At 32.8% G+C, this 21,164-nt stretch overlaps 1 protein-coding gene across 3 annotated transcripts in view; it reads right to left on the bottom strand.

The window, feature by feature from the left end:
* LOC143067915 (uncharacterized) overlaps positions 1–20,863 on the bottom strand; it is a 33,118-nt gene extending 12,255 nt beyond the window's left edge. Inside the window, exon 1 of one of the 3 annotated variants that reach the window (XM_076241543.1) lies at positions 20,625–20,863. In XM_076241543.1, the coding sequence (XP_076097658.1) occupies positions 20,625–20,708 (84 nt within the window). In that variant the 5' untranslated portion in view covers positions 20,709–20,863. Of the gene's footprint in view, positions 1–7,774; positions 7,943–20,624 lie in introns of those variants that run through there. The other 2 variants (XM_076241540.1, XM_076241541.1) reach the window with 2 other exon arrangements.
* Positions 20,864–21,164: the final 301 nt, after the last annotated feature.

Raw genomic sequence — 21,164 nt, 5'->3', positions numbered from 1 at the left:
CTGTGGGATGTAGATTTCCAACATTCAGTCGTTTAATAATGAAGCAAAAACATTAACAGGTGAATGGTTGAATGACAGGTGTTACGTAAATAGCAGTCCTTATCTCATTCTTGTATCTACAAGTACGTTCAGCCTGTACAATCTACAAAATACATTAACACAAAATATATAAATCCATTCTCAACTATATGAATAAAACACAATATTATAATATTTATGTGTAGATTTGTATGTTTTTATATATACAAATCGGAAAAGCTGGTTGAAATTATGTGAAAGACAGTACAAATGAGAAACAACTGAACTCGAACAGACCTTCGCAGCAATATTCAATTGAAAGGTGTAAAAGTGATTGAATGCAAACCGTCAAATGATTTAATTCCCGATCAGATGGCACGGGTTTGTACAGCAAAGAAACCGTTACGGATAACAAGACTCATTTGTTGTTTAAGCAAGCACATTGTTGTACTTTTTGCTTTCTTAGTATAAGAAGATTTATAAAATGACAACCAATAAACGTTTTTCGACCTTTTTACTAGAAATTTGAAAAGACTCTTTCTCATACTCGTATGTGTCTAAACATAGTTTAATGTTATCAATGTCTAAAAGAAAGTACCTCATTTGTTGGTTTGTTGACTTTTCTAGGAAATTGCAGTACCAGAGTCTTGTGGCGCAACAGTAGTAACAAGTTTCTTTGGGAGATGGCCAATCCTTCCGTGCTTTAGAGGTTGTGGGACCAAATCTTGAGGTAAGGAATATTATCATTGCGAACTGATGTTGTATCTTGCTGTTTATGTGGTTCACTAAAGTCACTGATGGGTTTTTCTGCTGCTATTTTGTGTGGCCATTCTTAATTTGTGTCTGTCTGTATTGTTCATATAACCCTGGTTTCTTATTGTCGTATACGGAATTTTTTTCATCCTATTTCTCAACAAGAGGTTTACTTTCATACTCCCTGACTGTGTCCCAACCAAGTGTGTCGCCAATCTTGATAGTTTTGTTGCAAGCAGCGAAAGTTTGATGGACTTTTTCTACAGTTTTATAGCAAAATCCTAATAGTTTAAAGATAAAGCGGCTTTACATATTAATGTCATGAGTTGAGTTCTCAATGTTTTTATTTCTTACAAATTTAAACTTAAAATCGGGCTTACAGGCAAATGTTTATGGCTTGAATTTCGCTGCAAGGACTTGAAATCTTCATTTTCTGTTTAAACAACAACAACAAATCGTCATTTGTAGGATTGTTTTCAAATTCACAACTGCTTGGCTTTTGCAGATGCACCCTGTGTCAAATTTTAGTTTTCCTCGTCAATTTTGATGAAACATAAAGTCAAATAGACCTTAACAGCAATGGTATTTTAACGTGTAGACTGTTTGAATGCACATCGTCGAAATATGTAAAATCCCGATAAGAATGTACATTTGAGAAACAACTTAGCATTACGGGCCTTGTAAAAAAGTAATGTATGAACTTTCTTTCTTCAGTGAATGCCATTATTTCATGTTTTGGTATTGTTTTTCTTATACCTATGTTATTGAGGTTCTGTTATACCAATATGATGAGGTTTTAACAATACTAGTATGTGTATTCAACGTCAAAAATCTATTTTACCTTATTAAATGTTAATGTATGTATTCAACGTCCGGAACATCGCAAGTTCAGTTTATTTCGCTGGTTGATCTTGAATGTTTTGGTGAGATAAGTAGAACGTTCGGAAGTCTGTACTTTTTTAGCATTAATGGTTTAAACTTCTCATCTACTAACCATTTCTAATGTAAGAATGTAGTTTTTGTTTAGTGTATGGTCTTCACAGAGACAAACTAGCATGCATTCACCACCAATATGTTGGAATTCATTCTTACTACTGATGATTTATCAAATAATAAACCATAACATACACTTTTAATCTCTTGTATAATTGACAGTATTGTGAAATTAATTCAATACAATTAAGTTTAAACGGTCAATTCGATCTTAACATCATCTGAACATAAAATCGTTTCAAATGATTGTTCAGCTGTTTTCTAATTCTGTTCAGACGTTTCCCTTGCATTTGATTTGGTTCTGTTAAAGATTATGTGCCCATGTGTTGATTCAATGCTAAACATATGGAAAGTTTATAGAAAATCCACAGCCTTTATCCTTGTACTTTCATATTTGGCAATTTGATGACTGATAGATATGGGATTATTGCATGCAGTGCTAGCATTGATTCCCTGAACACAAGTTTATTAATGTAGTTATTGGTTAAAATAAATAAAAAAATATGAACCAAATCACCTTTAACGGTGCGCTCGACTTTAGTGACTCAGCACGAGGTATTTTGGAATTTACAGGTTGGTTAGAACATTCAGTAGAAAATGAACACTAGCTCATCATAGAAAAGCAAGTGAGTAATCTATTTTTCAAATTTTATAACGAAAATCTCTGTATTAAAGTCTGTGAATTTTCTATAAAAATCTTGGTTTATTTGCCACAAAGTACTCCTTTTCTAGTAAAAGCAATGAAACATTAAATAATTATGCTTTCCATCAAGTTTCCCCTGAGTATATGTACTAAATGGCCTATCTCTATTATTCATTATATCTTTAGTTTTGATAGAATTGAAATTTGAAAAATTAGTACAAAAATGGCTACAGAAGGGCTCATAAACCTTAAGTAGATACCATGCGATTCAATATACTTTTGTTTTGTACAGGAAAAGCCGAGTGTTCAGTCTTTTTAGACTTGTTCAGATCAAAATGGCAGTTTCCGTTCAAAACCAGTTTACTGGTAAAAAGGTGTGTTTTACATAAGAATAAGACGCTATGGAAGGATTACCAATGCGACAACTATCTAAAGTTGAAAAGAAGTGGAAGAGATTAAAGCCACCCAAAAGGAACCGCATCCATGCTTTGCCAGAGATGTTTCCAGTCGGCCAATACTAATAGTACGGCGGCTTTGTGAAAAATTGTGCATAGACCTTCCTCAACTATTTCTCTTTTATTTCAGATAGAGAGGTATTTGACAAAAATGTCTCATTTCAGGTAAAATCCAAAATGGTGGACATCATACTTAAGTTAGCCCTATATCGAAGGCTAGTATGTGAAAAGGTGTTATTAACATGCTACTATCATAATATTTGGTACCAACCTTTGTTATATACTACTTTTGGATAAATAATATAGATAAGATGTCTTCAAAAACACTACTTCCGGTAAAATCCAACATGGCGGATATAGTACTAGAATAAGTTTATTTTTAGGGAGGGTAATTGAAATGTGTTTTAAAGTATTGCTACTATCATTATATTGTGCAGGAACCTTTCTTTGGTGCTTTTCATGGATACAATGTATAAGACATATGTCTTTGAAACCCTTAATTCCGGTGATATCCAATATGGCGGACATAGAAATATTGATAATTTTTCATTTTAATTTTTTTTTTCAATCATTTTTCAAAATGTAAATAAGCTGGTCATTAAACTTTTGGCTTTACGTCATCCTCAAAACCACTAATTCTATTCAGCTATATATGTTTAAATACAAAATTAACACTTCCGGAAAAAAAACAATATGGCGTAAAGTACAAAGATGAGTCCTCAATCCCTATCTTCGATGTACAGTTTTGGATATATTGATTATCACTAAAGTTCTTAAACATCTTTAGAATGACTTATTTATGGCCGTAAATACATGTTTATTCAAAATGGGAGAGCTTATTTTCCAAATTTACAAAGATCGTGGTATTGTTTCTTACATCTATAATGTACAAGCTCCTGATAAAGAGTTGTCCAAAAGGGTTCCCATTGATCATATTTTTCCCTTCGCCATTCATAAGCGATGGACTAGTTAGCATAGGAACCAATACCAAGCTTGTTACTCATTCGAACCCGCCATGGTATATTGCACGTTTTACTTGCTGAAAAAGACTAGACCGAGTCGTGGGAATAGCCTCAATAAGTATTTCCTCTTCCAAAAACACATTTTTTCTTGCTTCGTTAGGGACGACATCAAAAGTTAAATGTAGGATAAAAAAACTTAATTCACATAGTTTTTTCACTGACTCCCCCACCCCCACTTAAATTAATTTGGGAAAAATTGATTTACCAATAGGGATATATGAAAAAATTGATTTTAGATATACAAAACTTGTAGAATTATAACCCCCCACCCCCAAAGTATTTGATTTAAGTTTTTTATCCTACATCGATCTTTTGATGTTGTCCCTTAACCCCATCTGATAAGTTTGTTCGATCTTACAACAAAACCACGTATCGTTCTATCAATGACATTGTCAAATCCATATCTGATGATGTTGGCTGATCAATCATAAATGATAGAGTCACATCTTTAAACACCATCCATGTCACCAACGCAGTTCCTTTTCCAGCAAACGTGTAATCTCTCAATGCCTAGTGTATTTGGAAGGTCATGGATAGATATATATCTGAAGCTTTTCCCACTTTCAAATGCAAGCCAAAGTTTGTCTGCCCCTATGTCACTGAAAAGCGAAACAGCAAAGACAGCAACATCAGTATCGACTGTTCGAGTCATGACTCAGTTTATTCTGTGTTTCACTGCATCAGACACTTGCATCTTGATTCAAGTGTCAGCCTTTTCTCGTGAGCATGATGCTAAGCTTGAAACATCACCATGTGGTGGATAACATACAACATCCTGAGCAATTGTTGATACAACTACCCTTTCCTCAAAATCTATTGAGCAAGCTGTTGCTAATGAAAACTTAAAAGTTCTTTTTTTTATTTTCCTAATCTTGTTTTGTCTCTGGATTTGTCTGTGTATTCCCTTTTCCCCTAAATGTAACTCTTGCTTCTTATAACAAATGCTCATGATATTCTATCTTATCTACCTCGAGTTGTATTTCAAATTTATCACCATGTTCACATTAAGGGGCTGACAATAGAATAATGGTGCATGTGTCTGATGCAATGAAACACGAACTAAAACGAGGTATGATTCGAATAGTCGTTACTTTTTCGCTATTCCTTGACAGGGGTAGACGAACTATGGATTGTGTTTTGGAGGGCAAAAAGCTTTGGATAAATATATATCAATGACCTTTCAAATGCACCTGGCAATGAGTGATTACACATACTTATTGTGATCCATGTCTTTACCAGTTGTGATATGGTTCTCTGATTGCTTGAAAAGGAAAAAAGACTGCGTGGTTGATGGCATTTGAAAATGTGATTTTGACGTAAAAAATGATGATTGATCAGCCTAAATCACCGAGGTTTAACTATAAAATCACACAAACTTATCAGATGGGGTTAACATGGTTAGTGAATCAAGAAAGTAACTATTTACGCAAAAGGGAAGACTAATTGAGGGTATTTTTTCAACTTGGTCTATTTTTTCCAGCATGTAAAACGTGCAGTATACTAAGGCAAGTGTTCAGGGGGACGAGCTGGGAATTGCCTCTTATGTTACCCAGATCAGTCTCTAATGGATGGCGAAGGGACAAAGAGGATAACTTTTAAATAACTCTTTCTAAGGCCTCATCATTTTGTCAGAAGCTTGTACTTTGTGGATGTACTGGGGAATGCGGTTCAATGCCAAAAAAATGCTACATCCTAAGCATCAGAAACAAAAGCCATAAAATCTACAGTTTAAATGGACGCATACTACAACAAGTCAAATATAACCCGAACCTAGGCCTACAAATTTCGGAAGACCTCAAATGGACCACCCACACATTAAAGTGATAAAGAAAGCAAATTCAATACTAAGCCTTCAAAGAAGAAACTTGAAATACTGCCCACAAGATTGCAAAAAACAGCTTACATCTCGCTCGTTGATCAAAGATGGAATATGGATCCATAGTATGGGACCCCTACACGGTAACAAACATAAATAAGCTAGAAAGGATACAACGGCAAGCGGCAAGATTTATCACCATAGATTACAAATCAAGAGAGGACGGGTGTGTCTCCAATATGCTTGCCCAACGGGAACTACCATACCTCCAGACAATTGCAAGACTAAAAAGCTAGAAATTGATATTTATGTACAAAGCGGTTTAGGGGCTGATTCCCGCTATTGAACCAGATGAATTTCTAAAAAAAGAGGACGTCCTATGAGAAGCATAACTGCCAAGAAGTTCGAAAAATACCATGCAACAAATATTGTGGAAAAGCAAGTAAATAATCACTCTAAGTGTTTTGACATTCCACTCAGCAAAACACCACAATACTCAAACTCATTCTTTGTAAAGACAGAGATTGCGTCGAATCAGCTAGACGACACTGTAGTGCGTGCATCAAGCGTAGAGAACGTCAAATCTTCTCTAACGCTTCGTCAATAAATCGGTGGCGCTCTCTCAAACCGTTATATTAAAATCAGAATTGGTATCGACAACGTATGCATACATATACAGATAAGAGGATGTCGCGGTCGTTGCTAATGTAGAAAATCGGGTCTCCCGTGCACTACTGTGTTTGCATGTAGTGATGACTGTGAATAAACATGTATTTTTAGCCAAATAGTAGTAATTTGAAAAATGTTTTAGTACTTCAGTAATTTCATTTTGTTTTAACCAATCTATCTAAGACTCATTTTTGAAATTTACACCATATTGGGTTTTTTTTACCGGAAGTGTGATTTAAAAATTTACAATAGAATAAAATTAGTGGTTTTGAGGATAACTAAAAAGCAATAGTTTAATGACGAGCAAAAAAAAAACAACAACATTTTCTTTACATTTTGAAAAAATGTTGAATATTAAAATAGAAAATTGATATGTCTATGTCCGCCATTCTGGAAAAGACCGGAAGTAAGGTTTTTAAAGAGATGTCTTGTACATTGTATCCATGAGGAGCACAAAAGAAAGGTTCCTGCCCAATGTAATGATAGTAGCAATACATTAAAACACATTTCAATTACCCTCCCTAAAAATAAGCTTATTCCAGTACTATATCCGCCATGTTGGATTTTACCGGAAGTAGGGTTTTTGAAGACATCTTATCTATATTATATATCCAACAGTAGTATATAACAAATGTTGGTACCAAACATTATGTTAATAGCATGATAATAACAGCTTTTCACATACTAGCCTTCGATTTAATTATGATGTCCGCCATTTTGGATTTTACCGATCGTGAGACATTTATTTTTTTGCCTCCCTTTCTGAAATAAAAGAGTAATAGTTGCGGAAGGTCTATTCCAAATTTCATGCTTGTAGCAGGATGTGCACAATTCGTCTGAAATATGCTTGTAGCCGCCGGATTATAAGGAAAACACAGTAGTAAGCATTAGGTGAATACCCATGCTTGTGGCGAATCAAAACATAACCCCTCACTTTCGTTCTTCGTTTGCCAAAATAAAATAACAAAAAAGGGGAAAATAAACGTGCTAGTAAGACCCTGGTAAGGTCACAGTCTAAAAGTTAAAAGTATAGTTCCTTTTAAAAACTGTACTATCTTGTGATAGAATACCTGAGTGTAGAATATGTATAAAGACTTTGATCTAAGCAAGAAGACCTGATATGTAACTGACAAAAAAAATACTAACAAACATAACCAGGAAGTGAATAAAAATACTCTGTTTTTTTCAAATCGTCAATGTTCTCTTTAGTGTCGGTAATTTTTCAAGAAATGCTTATAAGAATACCAAAATGATTTGAAAGTTTTAAGATAAGACAAAATCTCTTTTCGAACTTACAATATTAAGGAACTGATTGGAAAAAGCAAAGGGAAATAACTGGGACCCGATCTTCCTAGACTCAAATTACACTGATAACAAAACGGTTGGTAAATGTGTGATTACTTACCACCGAGTTTGCATTCCATTTATGTCCTTCATCTTTTGATGCCATATTATATCTTTATCCATATCTATAAACACACACACGGTAGTGATATTTTGTCCATCACACAACCTTACACACAAGTAGTGTCATCTGAGGAGATGCATATAATTATTTTAGGTACAGACGCTCTTGTGTGTATGACAAACAATAATTACATTAAATATTATCTGCATACGTCAGTTCGAACTTATTTTTAGAAAGTTTTCATCGCTTTCTGTGCTGTCATCCAAAATAAACAGATTATAAATACGAGTTAATTACCGCATGCAAAAACCATGATACATGTTTTAAAAATAAAAACAATATCAGCCGCGCAGTGCTCATTCGAACTTGCATGACAGTTAAGATACGAGTCTTGTTTTCGTTTTGCCATGAATGCAGCTAGATTTAAATCTGTTTACTTAACACTTTGTATATACGTTTTGATTTTTTCACTGCCTTGATTACTTCAACTGATGGAATATTTAATATAGTATTATGGGAAAGATAACATATAAAAGCAGTGCTGAGGAAGTACAATCAAAGTACAATGCATGCTCAGAGAATGCATGAGCAGTAAATGGAAAGTGCAGTTCATTTATTTGTTTCCATACAATAAAAACAATGAAAGGATCAGCCCTTAATTGACAAAAAATGTATGACCATGCATTTGCCGCTTTATTTGACAAGGAAGTCGCAATCCATATCGCCTGTTCTTATTCACTTATAAGATTCAACTATGGAATTTGAGTATTGGAATATCTGAATTATAAAAAGTCCAAATATTTTAATAATTAATTTTCTTACACACATCCGTTAAATTAAAATGTGTAATTTATTCATTGCATACATGATGACGACAATCTTTGGAAAAATCCAAACTTTTTATATTTTGACGTTTTGTTGAATTGTAATGAAAATATTTAGAAATCCATATACATTAAGTTGTATTTGAAAGAAAATAAATGGATATGTTGGTAAATGGTTTTAAATGTCCTTCGTCGTTCATTTTTATAATTTTTATAATGAATACTTCATACATTTAATTTGTCAATGCACTTTTTGCAGCATTTAATTAATTGGGTCTATCAGTCAATGAAACCACGAACTAGTGTAGTAGTTGAAAGACTTTCTAAAGTATTACCGACATTCGATATAATACTGCCGTTGAAAGTAGTGCAAACTGGAGTGTTAGGCATAACGTTCTATTTTATTAATTTTAGATATATATGTATATAAAAGGAAATTAGTTTATGTCATACTATTTTCCTTAGACAAGTATTACAAGATCATCGCTACATTTTAACAGCTCGTTTGATTGAATTTCTTATATTGTAACTTTTGTTTGATGAAAACGTTATTTATTCCCTTATGTCTGTAGTTTATTTTGTAAATAAGCATTCTGACAAGTTCATGTAGAGTGGGACGCCCAAATGTCCCGGTAAATTATATTTCTGGTCTCTTTTCAATTTACTTTTTTAACCCCAAAATGTATTTTCAACTACAAGCAACAATCGGCTCAAAAAATAGACCAATCGATCAGGTACCCGCTTGTTAAATTTTAAAAAAAATAACCGACCAAGTGTCGGTTTACCAAGTTACTGCCATTAACATAACATTATATTGAATGGCTCTTGTATGTTATTATTAATTTTATTGTTTACATATGTGCGTGGTAGTAATGTTAAATATTGGCATTAATTGATATGGTACAGGAATGAAGAAACTGTCTTGCATGATTATCTAACAAACATTGAGATACAACTGCATACTGCATATAGCTAAATAGTTCTGGCAGATATAACAGAAGGGGGTATTCTTTTTTATATCTAAGTACAAAATATTGACCAAGTCTCATATAAAAGACAAAAAATACTCCCATTCCCATTCATTTGACACTATGAAAACGCTTGATGCATTATATTTATTTAGTTTGAGCAATTATTATAATATCTTGTCGAATTTTATATTTAAAAAAAGTAGATGTGATACGATTGCCAATGAGACAACTCTCCACAAGAGACCAAATGACACAGAAATTAACAATATGTCACCGTACGGCCTTCAACAATTAATAAAACCCATAGTCAGTTATAAAAGCCCCGAAATGACGATTCGAACGAACAAACTAACGGCCTAATGTATTGCCGTTTGTTTTCGTGTATTCAATTTTTTTCATAAGTTTATGCGTCTAATATGAAATCCCCTTAACACCTGTATGTATTAATCTATTTTCTTCTGTTGTTCCTTATAGTCTTTTAAAGCATCAGTACATTATGTCGGAATTAATAACTGAGTATGGAGCATACCGGACAACTCATTTGCCACGTTCGCTTAAGAAATAGAAATAGTGTCTCTGTTTCGTTGTAATGTTTGGCTTTATAGCTAGTTTGATCTGAGCGTCACTGATGAGTCTTGTGTAGACGAAACGCGCGTCTGGCGTGTTAAATTATAATCCTGATACCTTTGATAACTATTGAAGATATCTTGGTTTCTTTTATTTAGAGGAAAATGATTACATTTATAAGAAAATGTGTTTATATTTCAATTCGGTGTCATTTTTACTATTATATACTGCTCTTAAAAAGTTTATCAACATAACTTCTGACTATAAATATAGTTATAAACAGAATCTGGACTTATCTTTCAAGTTTGTGTTTCCTTAATCTAGACTAACCATTTGGGTTTTCAAAAGTACTACAGTTATAGACATTTATAACGTTCTAAAACTTTGAAGAAAGGTGTCAAAGTTGTAAGTCATAATTATTTTAACATTTTTTTGCACATGGTCTATTTAAAAATGACAATTGACGAAGTGGTGAATCTGATGGCATAATTGGTTTGATATGAACTGATAACTAACTTTTGGCATACAAGAAAATCAAATTAGTAAGGGCACTTTTTTTATCCCCAAAAGTTTTATAAATTTTTAATTTTCTTTTTAATCACTTCAACATTCTTTTAAACAGGAATGTTGTTAATTTCTGATCATTTTGAGAATTTGTTTTACAAGACATGAGCCTTCAAAATTGGACCCCAATGTCAATTATTTGACTTTTTGTATATACCTATCAGAACTTTTTTCTTGTATAAGCATCAACAAAACAAAAGGAACATTACTGTCAGCTTAGGTCGTATTGATTGTCCGAGAGTCCTTCCTTTGTTTTGCCTTAATTGCCTTCCAAACTTTGCGCATGCATATACACTAAGTATGACGGCCAAGTATGATATATATAGCCAATAAAAAAATAACGGAATTGTTGACATAGCAACATTAGGAACTGTGTTTACATAAAACTCATATAACCTACTGTTCTTATCGTGTGTTAAGTGCTTAAGAAAACATCACTATTGTACGATGGTAACACTAATTTTGTTTTTGTTTACAGCTCTAACTGTGTTTGTATGTTCGTCAGAAAGACGTGGACTTACAGATTATAATTCTACTCTCCTTTTGAACCGTACTTAATTTTGCAATAGAATAAATTGACATATACATGAACATATTAGCATAAACAATAGTTAAATGATTTTATAAACGTCATTTGCAATTGGAACTGATTTTTACAGTTTATGTTTATGTTATGCTATAAAATCACTTTCCCAGGTTAGGGCAGAGTTAAGCGCTAACAAACATGTTTACTCCCACCACATTTTTATGTGTCTGTCCCAAATCAGGAGCATGTGCTTTAGTGGTTGACATTGGTTAATGTCTATCATTCTTAATTTTCGTAAATTGTATTGTATAAATTAGACCGCTGGTTTCCTCGTTTGAATTGTTTAACATTTTTCATGTCGGGACATTTTACACTCAGCGTCTCCTCATCGGTTGCAATAGACTTGCTACAATTCCCTTTCTATTATTTCTCTCTTACTATTTTATATGTTTACTGATAAGTGCCAGTCTACTGATTGACCTTGGAGAAAGGCCTTAGCTACCTCCTGCAGATGTCAGTATAATTGTAATCTCCTAGTTATAGTGGTAAAATTATTAAAGGGGCAAAATTGAAAAAAAAAACATAATTAGGAAGGGACATGTAGCAAGTCTACGGTTGCAAAGCAACTTGTCGAAATCAATTTTATTTTGAACCAGTAGCCCACTACGGAAGCCGATAAGGGTAACGTAAGAAGGTAACCAAAGATTTTGCCAAGTGCAAATATTAAACTTTACAATATAAATAAATATTTTTGATTAATGAATTCAAGTAGCAAAAGCTATAGATGCAATTAAGAAATATATACCTATTTAACTTCGTGTAAATTATTTAACAATGAAGTACATTAAATATGAAATTTGGAGTTTTACCAAAGGAGCTATACGGCATTTCGGGGACTCGCCCTCTGGAATCTTTCGTCTCTCTTTTATAGCTGACTATGCGGGGGCATTATGATGACCTATAGTTGTTAATTTCTGTGTCATTTAGTCTCTTGGCAATCATAATACATATTCTTTTATATAAAAATAGCGATGTCGTTATTACGACATAGCTATGTCGTTACAACGACATAGTGATGTCGTTATTACGACATGGTATGTCGGAATTACGACATGCTATGTCGTAATTACGACATAAATTATTTTTTTGAATGGCCCTTATCGACTTCTACGGAAGCCGATAAGGGCCATTCAAAAAAAAAATTTTATGTCGTAATTACGACATAGCATGTCGTAATTTCGACATAACATGTCGTTATTACGACATCGCTTTGTCGTAATTTCGACATAACATGTCGTTATAACGACATCGCTATGTCGTAATAACGACATCACTATGTCGTTAAAACGACATAGCTATGTCGTAATAACGACATCGCTATATATAAAAGAATATGTATTATGATTGCCAAGAGACTAAATGACACAGAAATTAACAACTATAGGTCATCATAATGCCCCCAATAATTAGAAAAGCCCCCGATTAGTCAGCTATAAAAGAGGGAGGAAAGATACCAAAGGAAGAGTCCCCGAAATGCTGTGTGGTATACAGTGTTATTAATTAATTATTAGCTCCCTTGGTAAAACTCCAAATTTCATATTTAATGTATTTCATTGTTAAATAATTTACATGAAGCTTAATAAGTATATATTTGTTAATTGCATAGCTTTTGCTATTTGAATTCATTGGTTAAAGATTTTTTATTTATATTGTAAAGTTTAATATTTGCATCGTCGCAAAATCTTTGGTTACCTTCTTTGGATACCTTCAAGGAGAAACTTATATATCCCGTCTTAGTTTTATATGTTACCTGTCGTGAAGGGCTGTATAGCTAGAAAAGTTTGAAATAAACAATTAAGACGTGGAAATTATGAGGACTGACATTGCATGCCAAGCATTCCACCTCCATTTATCTAAGCGCAAACTACATGGCTTCTTGTAATAAAAATATTGATAGCTCTATTTCTACTTTCAAACGTTTGGCACGATATTCCTACAACACGACGTTACACTTTTTAAACATGCGGCGTCGAAGAGGGTTTTTGACTTCGTTTAATTTTTGCAAGTTTTATTCGGTTTTTTATATTGTTGGTTGATTCTGGTTCTTTTCGTTTTGTGATGTCATTTTATCAAAAATTACCTCGAGTTGTGGAAATCGATTTAATAATGTTTACCTTTTAAGTTATTTCAACTAAAAATGCAGTACTGTCGCAAGTAATGTAGGAAGGAAAGATGGGACGGAAGTACATGTATACGGTTTTCCATATTTTTGTTTTATCATAGGATGTTTAACTTTCAAGGTGCATATCATCTGTCATTGTGTAAAATTTCTATATTTTAATTCAACCAATACAAATATATCTGACACTCTGAAAGTAAATCAAACATTTTACCATTGGTTAAATTTGAATAGAATTGTATTTTCCCTGGCACATAAGTTGTCGAAATACACCCCTTCAATTACTTGAACCTTGGCTTTATTTCCCAAGTCATCTATAGCGTTTTACTTCTGATATACATTCTAAAATATAGTAATCTACTCCTGGATCGTCAGCGAAAATGGCAAATATAATCCCGGGTTTTTATTAATTTGATGAAACGGTTTTCGTCGCTGTTTGGGATTCGTCTTTCAATTACCTTCATTTCATGCACAAGTTTGTATTGACGAAAAGTTCCAGCTTCGCTAGTACAGGAATTATTTTCATCACGACCGTTATAACATGAATAGCAGGACAAATCGCGAAGTAAAACATTCCGTGAACTGGTATTAAGTCTTTTAATATTGGTGATTGCACCTTACTGAAGTGACGACTTTAAATGATCTATTTCGGAGTACTTCCGTAACATAATTTTCAATTCGCATTTTACATTTAGAGGACTGTCTTGGTGTCTCCAATTTGTCTTTGCAAAAGTTGGACGAAGTTCATGTAATGGGATGTTTTCCCCATTTCCCAATTCTTTTAAATAAATCGTTAAAAGCTATAAACGATTAATAAAAATTGCAAAATTTAACCTGTGTCGAACCTATGTCCCCGGGCGGAGTCTATAGCAACATGCACTATTCTTTTTTTTCGGCAGCAATCATCAACCTCTTTTTCCAAATTTCATAACACGATTTGTTTTAATTATCATGAACATTTAATTGAAACTTTAGCACATATAACGTCGGAAATTAGCGTCTTTAGGATTTTAGACGTTTTCAGACGTTTGGACAAATTGGCTACCGTTTTGTAATGTGTGGAAGCATTTTATTCCTTTAAGACCCAAATATGTAGGTAATAAGAAAAGAATCTTGGCATTTTTTACTCTTCGTGTATCTAACTTTTGTTTTTATCAATTATAAAAAATACGCGTTAACTGCTTTGAAAAATGAAATATCAACTTGGACAAAATGGCTACCGTTTGAAAAACGACTGTGTAGAGAAGATTTTATTGAATCAGCAATATTTGAACTCACATGAGGCAAATATTTGTACTTTTGTTAGATATTATTATTGTCTTACTCTTTTTATTCATTGTCTGCTTTATCTACTTATAAAATTCACTTTCAGTCGTTGAGTTAATGAAAAACGTCGTTGGACATTTTTCTTATTCCAGCTTAATATGCAGCCACCGAGTCAAATGAAATTTGGCAAAATAACGGCTTTAACGGCACAGAGAACCAACACATGTCGTTGTTCCTGCCAAGAATCAAGAAGATCAGAGAATAAGAAATAGGATCACTATACATAAGAGTTAAAACAGTTTTTCATAAATGTAACGTTGGACATCCGTTTTTTTTTTCACATAGCTTTCTTATTTTAATCCTCAAATATACTAGATATTACTTAGTATATGATCAGGAGCTGTAAAAACATAATTTAAAACATATACTGAATTTGTTACAATATTGTTTCGTGCTTTCTAACATTTTTATTTTTATTTTGTTTTGCGGATGAAATTTCGAAGATTCTGTTTTAAATCCTAGGCGTTGTAGGAACATCGTGCCCACCGTTTGAAAGTAGCAATAGTGCAATCAAAGACTTGAATTCAACTTTGATACAAAAGGCTTGAAGTTTTATAGGGAGATGGATAGCTTGGCTTGCCATGGAAGGAATGAATGTTACAACAAACATACACGGTCGATATATGTTACAACAAACATACACGGTCGATATAATTACTTCGGATCTATAAAATATATAAGTTTCTCACTGAATCTATTCAAAGAAGGTAACCAAAGATTTTGCAACGATGCAAATATTAAACTTTACAATATAAATAAATATCTTTAACCAATGAATTCAAATAGCAAAATCTATGCAATTAACAAATATATACTTATTAAGCTTCATGTAAATTATTTAACAATGAAATACATTAAATATGAAATTTGGAGTTTTACCAAGGGAGCTAATAATTGATTAATAACACTGTCTGCCACACAGCATTTCGGGGGCTCTCCCTCTGGTATCTTTCCTCCCTCTTTTATAGCTGACTATGTGGGGCTTTTCTAATTATTGGGGGCATTATGATGACCTATAGTTGTTAATTTCTGTGTCATTTAGTCTCTTGGCAATCATAATACATATTCTTTTATATAATATATAGCGATGTCGTTATTACGACATAGCTTTGTCGTTATAACGACATAGTGATGTCGTTATTACGACATGATATGTCGAAATTACGACATAGCGATGTCGTTATAACGACATGTTATGTCGAAATTACGACATAGCGATGTCGTTATAACGACATGTTATGTCGAAATTACGACATGCTATGTCGTAATTACGACATAATTTATTTTTTTTTGAATGGCCCTTATCGGCTTCCGTAGACTTCCGTAGTCCACAGTTTCCACAATAAATTACCTTTTGGGGTTGATGTAACTGTGTCCTAAAACTATGACAATGTCGTTATATAAATTACATTGTTTCGACTACCGTCGCACGCCAATCTTATCATAAAGGACAGGATAACAGTGATAGATAGCCACGCCTATATCAAACTGAGATGATAAAAAAATATATTGATATCTCTTATAGTTTCAGTATTGAAAGTGTTGAGTAACGTAGTTAATTTTAGATTAACGTGGGAAGTCGTGTACATCCCCGTTTTTCTTAGTTATTCGAAGAAATACAAAACAAAACAGCTGTTTTTGTGTTGTTTAAGAAATTTCAAATATTTAACAAATTCAAATTATCATACAAAACTGATTCCCCCCCCACAACATTGGCTGCTGAAGCGAAAAAGAAAGGGGTCGCCCGTACAAGGGATGTCATCCCGAATTTCAGGAAGAAAAAAAACGTTGACCACTGAAATGCCGAAAAAAAAACATTTGTTTCCCCGAATCCCGAAAAGTTAATAATATATTCCTGAGTTCCAATTCATGTAAATCCCAAATTCTCACCAAAATAAAGGTCCAACCCGACGTTCGAAAAAGGTCTGTTCTATGGGTCAGTTTAATTTTCAGAAATTAAAAAATCATATAAAAATGTTTCACACACATATTCGTCAAGTAAAAAACTGTTATAATTACGAATTAGTAGTTAGTTGACCTGATCGCATGTTTTATCAATTGAAAAAGCCCGATCTTCACTCGAAAAAAATGGACAGATTCACTCGAAAAATCACGATCCTAGCCGGACACTATACCTTCTGTGATCTCATTGTTAAATACATGTACGAAGACTTTTAAAAAGCTGTTACATTCGTCATTTGACCTCTGGTTGATAGTTCAATCGTACCACATCTCCGTATTGTTATGAAGTTTGATGAAGTTACCTTTAATACAGTTCCAGAGTTATGCAACTTGAATTATATCTAAATAGTACGAACATTGAAGTACAACTTCTCATATGTCAGAAAAAAGTTCGTTGCTAATTCCATGCTCAAAGCATTCTAGTTATAACTTCTCTTGGTATCAAAAGAGAAACCGTTCTCTTGACATCTTTATAGAAGAGTTTCTGGAAGAAACTTTTCTATCCTAAAACAGATTCGGCCAGTTACTACCTAGAACTGTTTTGGGACAGTTCTATCCTATTCATAGAACAGATTATGCCCCCAGAACGCTTTATTTATTTGGTTTGATGATTACTTTTATTTATAATATATTTTTATATCTGTTTATTTCAGATTTCATTTTAATTATTTGAAGGAAAATATTTTATTAAGAATATTATTGATACTTTTCATGACATTTTTTTTTTTTGTTGATATGAAAAAATACAAACAGTAACATGAAGTATAATTACTATGAAACAACTAATTCCTATTAAAAGAAATGAAATAATTTATTTAGAATTCTGAATATGTTAACATGTTTTATAAGCACTGTAAATGAACATATCAATGATATTTCATGTAGACAAAAAAAAGTGCTAACTTCTGGGCTGGTGATACCCTGGGAGACGAAACATTCACCAGCCGTGTCATCGACTCAGTGTTTGTAAAAACGCATCAAATATACCATACTTATCATTTGGTATGTCAGATGCGCCTTTCGTGTACACAAGACTCATCTGTGGCAAATATATTTCTTTTATTGTTATTTATGTATAGAAAACATACTTTGGTCTTTCTAAGAAAAGAAAATAACAAAACTAACTTACATACATGCTCTAGTTTACAAAGTTAAGTAATTAAGTAATTATAGTTCTTACAACCAAAAACCAAAATTAAGGCCAGATTAAATTACACTACTAAGTATCTTAAATATGTATGACCTGCTAAAACGTGACCAGTGGCTACTCTCATTTATTTTCTTCATTTAGAAATGGTCTTCATCGTGGCAATTCTACTATGGCATGGATTCTGACAATTCTAACTTGAACCACCCACGTGAGGAACAAACATAAATACTTCATTGGGACGGGGATTATACGTTGCCGACCGTGCAAGTGCTGTAAAGCCAGTCAAGGTCGTTAAAAACTGTCATTTGTTGATTATACATTAGTGTCCTTGTGCCAGAATAGGAATGTGACAGTTGTTATCCATTCGTTTGATGTGTTTGAGCTTTTGATTTTGCGATTTGATTAGGGACTTTTTTTATGCCCCACCTACAATAGTAGAGGGGCTTTATGTTTTCTGGTCTGTGGGTCCGTTCGTTCGTTCGTCTCGAGGTAAAAGTTTTTGGTCAAGGTAGTTTATGATGAAGTTGAAGTCCAATCAACTTGAAACTTAGTACACATGTTCCTATGATATGGTCTTTGTAATTTTAATGCAAAATTAGACTTTTGACCCGAATTTCATGGTCCACTGAACATAGAAAATGGAAGTGCGAGTTTCAGGTTAAAGTTTGTGGTCAAGGTAGTTTTTGATGAAGTTGAAGTCCAATCAACGTGAAAATTAGTACACATGTTCCTTACTATATGATCTTTCTAATTTTAATTTTAAATTAGAGTCCACTGAACATAGAAAATGATAGAGCGAGTGGGGCAGCCGTGTAATGGGGACACATTCTTGTTTAACGAACCTCAAAGTTCAGTATTTTTGTGATTTTACTTTTTACATAAAAAAATATAGTTATTTACATAACTGTTATATTAATTTTGTAAATGCAAATTTAGTTAGATATAAATTGTTCGCTATCAGTACAGCTAGCTACGTACAACTTCTATTATTATTATTCCACTTTCTTTTGGATGTATATTTGATAAAAGCACATATTTTTTTTTATAAAGTTTCTCTGAAAAGAAATTAGCAGCCCGAGAATGCATCGACATTGGACTATACATTTCTTTTTATGCCAGGAAATATTCGTAATGAATATTAATTGCTGACGCATTTACGTTCATGTCTCGAAAAAAAATATTAAACAAGGATCGTTAAAGGCCCTTTATTTTTTTAACTTCGAGCGATCCTTTTATTCAATAGTTATATTACCTGAATTTGAACATCGAGATTCGAAATTTCTGCAATATCTTAAACTGACTATCTAGAAAAAAATCCTTTTCAATTAGTAGCAAACTGTAAAGGTATTTTTTTTAAAGTCCAATTGGATTATTATAACTTACAATTTGTTAATTGAGGGTCGCTTATCTATTAATATGTAGGTTCATCAATTGGCAAGAGCTATTGGGACGAATTTTCGACACGACTAATGCCTTCGAAAGATATATTCTTACATGTAAAGTTCACTACATACAGACGAAAAAACTGACTGATTAAAAGTTTTTAAAAAAAGTCTCGAACAGACAGAAGATATAGATATACTTACAAAAAACCTTAAGTGCAATGAAATCTTTTAGAATAAAACATAAAAACATAATTGTTCGTAAACAATTAATAAGGTTCATCCAAAATATTAAATTAAGGATTATTTTTTATCTTTTTATCAGTGTTGCCCTTGTAGTGGAATCTCCGGTATCTTCCTATACTATGTTTAGGGCAAAGACTTTGATTAACATAATGTATACTATAAAAATTGTTTGATTGGTCGCAAAAAAAAATTGACATATATTATATATATAGCATTAATTTGACGCAAACTTTAAAAAAAAAGTTACATTACAATTTAATAATTGATGCTGTCTGTCGCGACCTCCATATACTACGTGTGTGTTCTTGCTTATAAATTTTACACGTACGATTGTATCTGTTAACTAAAAATTAATCAGCCATGTGGTCATATTTTAAGACAAAATACAAGGGAATTCTTTTAAATTTGCACAATTAATATGAATTAATTTTCTTGTCAATGAACAATCGACTGCTTGTACATCCGGTTATCTTCATGCATACGAATACGTGAATCTGGAAATTCCACGAGACAAATTGCAGAACCAAATATAATAGGTATCCCCCTAATATCAACTTCCAGAATACAAGTATAACAGCAAACAAATCGAAAAAAAAGAGACAAAAAATAAAATATTATTTCATTTCTCTCATTACTAAGAACTTACGTTATTAACAAGACTGATTTTGTGCACAATTGACATACAAAATATCTAATAAATTTTTAACTATAGATAATGTAAATCCTTTCCCCTTTTTTAAATTCTAAACCCACAAACATCACCTGCAATATATTCGCAGGTCCCACATGAATAGTAATAAGCAAATGAACTACAGACCTCTTCCGATAGGACATTCACGAAATTAGATTTCAAATCTTGAAAATAAAATTTATAATATTGAGTCCCAAATCTTGAATATCAAACTTCAAATAGCCAATTAAGAATTATATTGTAAATACTCATGTCGGATATGATAGGCTGTAATGAAAAATAACAAAATGTTCGCATGGACAAATATACGTATTCCTATGTTGTCATTTAGGTCTTTGTCCATTGAAAACTTAGAGAAAAAATGTTCTGGTAAAAATAATTATGAAATGCAGAAACAATGGATTAGACAGAGACAATGAATTAGTATTTTTGTAGGGGATGTAATTCCAGTTTACTTACTATCATTTTATGGAACATTTCAGTATGTTCCTTGCTACTAGCCGTTGCATCCAACTGAAATCCCACTGCATTGTGTGTGTTCATTCCGAAGACATTTAAAATTCAAATAGTAACAAAGGCAAAGAAAAGGCAATGATTTCACTATATATATATCTACGTGCACGAGATCTCTAGAGTCGATACTATGTATACACTGACCAATGCTATTAATGATAATGAACGAGTTGCGTCTCTGTTTTGAATTAGATGCATCGACAATATTAGTGAGAACAGTCATAACTTATAACCCTCCTGCTAATTACCATGCATGCCAGTAGTTTTTTAATTACCTTACAAGTAATTGTATATACCAATATACTGTATTAAGTAGGGTAATTGGAGGAAAGAGCCACAAAGTGGAGACATTTTGGGAAAACACAACTGTGTGCCAGTAAGTTTTGGTTAATGTAAACGAACTACTAGAAATGACAATTCATTCTAACATGTTAAGTTAATTAGTAATAAAGGTTAGAGAAAATCATCAACATTCAAGTTCTGTCG

Source organism: Mytilus galloprovincialis, chromosome 3, assembly GCF_965363235.1.
Source record: "Mytilus galloprovincialis chromosome 3, xbMytGall1.hap1.1, whole genome shotgun sequence".
NCBI classification, from domain to species: domain Eukaryota; kingdom Metazoa; phylum Mollusca; class Bivalvia; order Mytilida; family Mytilidae; genus Mytilus; species Mytilus galloprovincialis.
The sequence above is the reverse complement of the archived record's forward strand: the minus strand, read 5'-3'. Positions and strand labels throughout refer to the sequence as shown.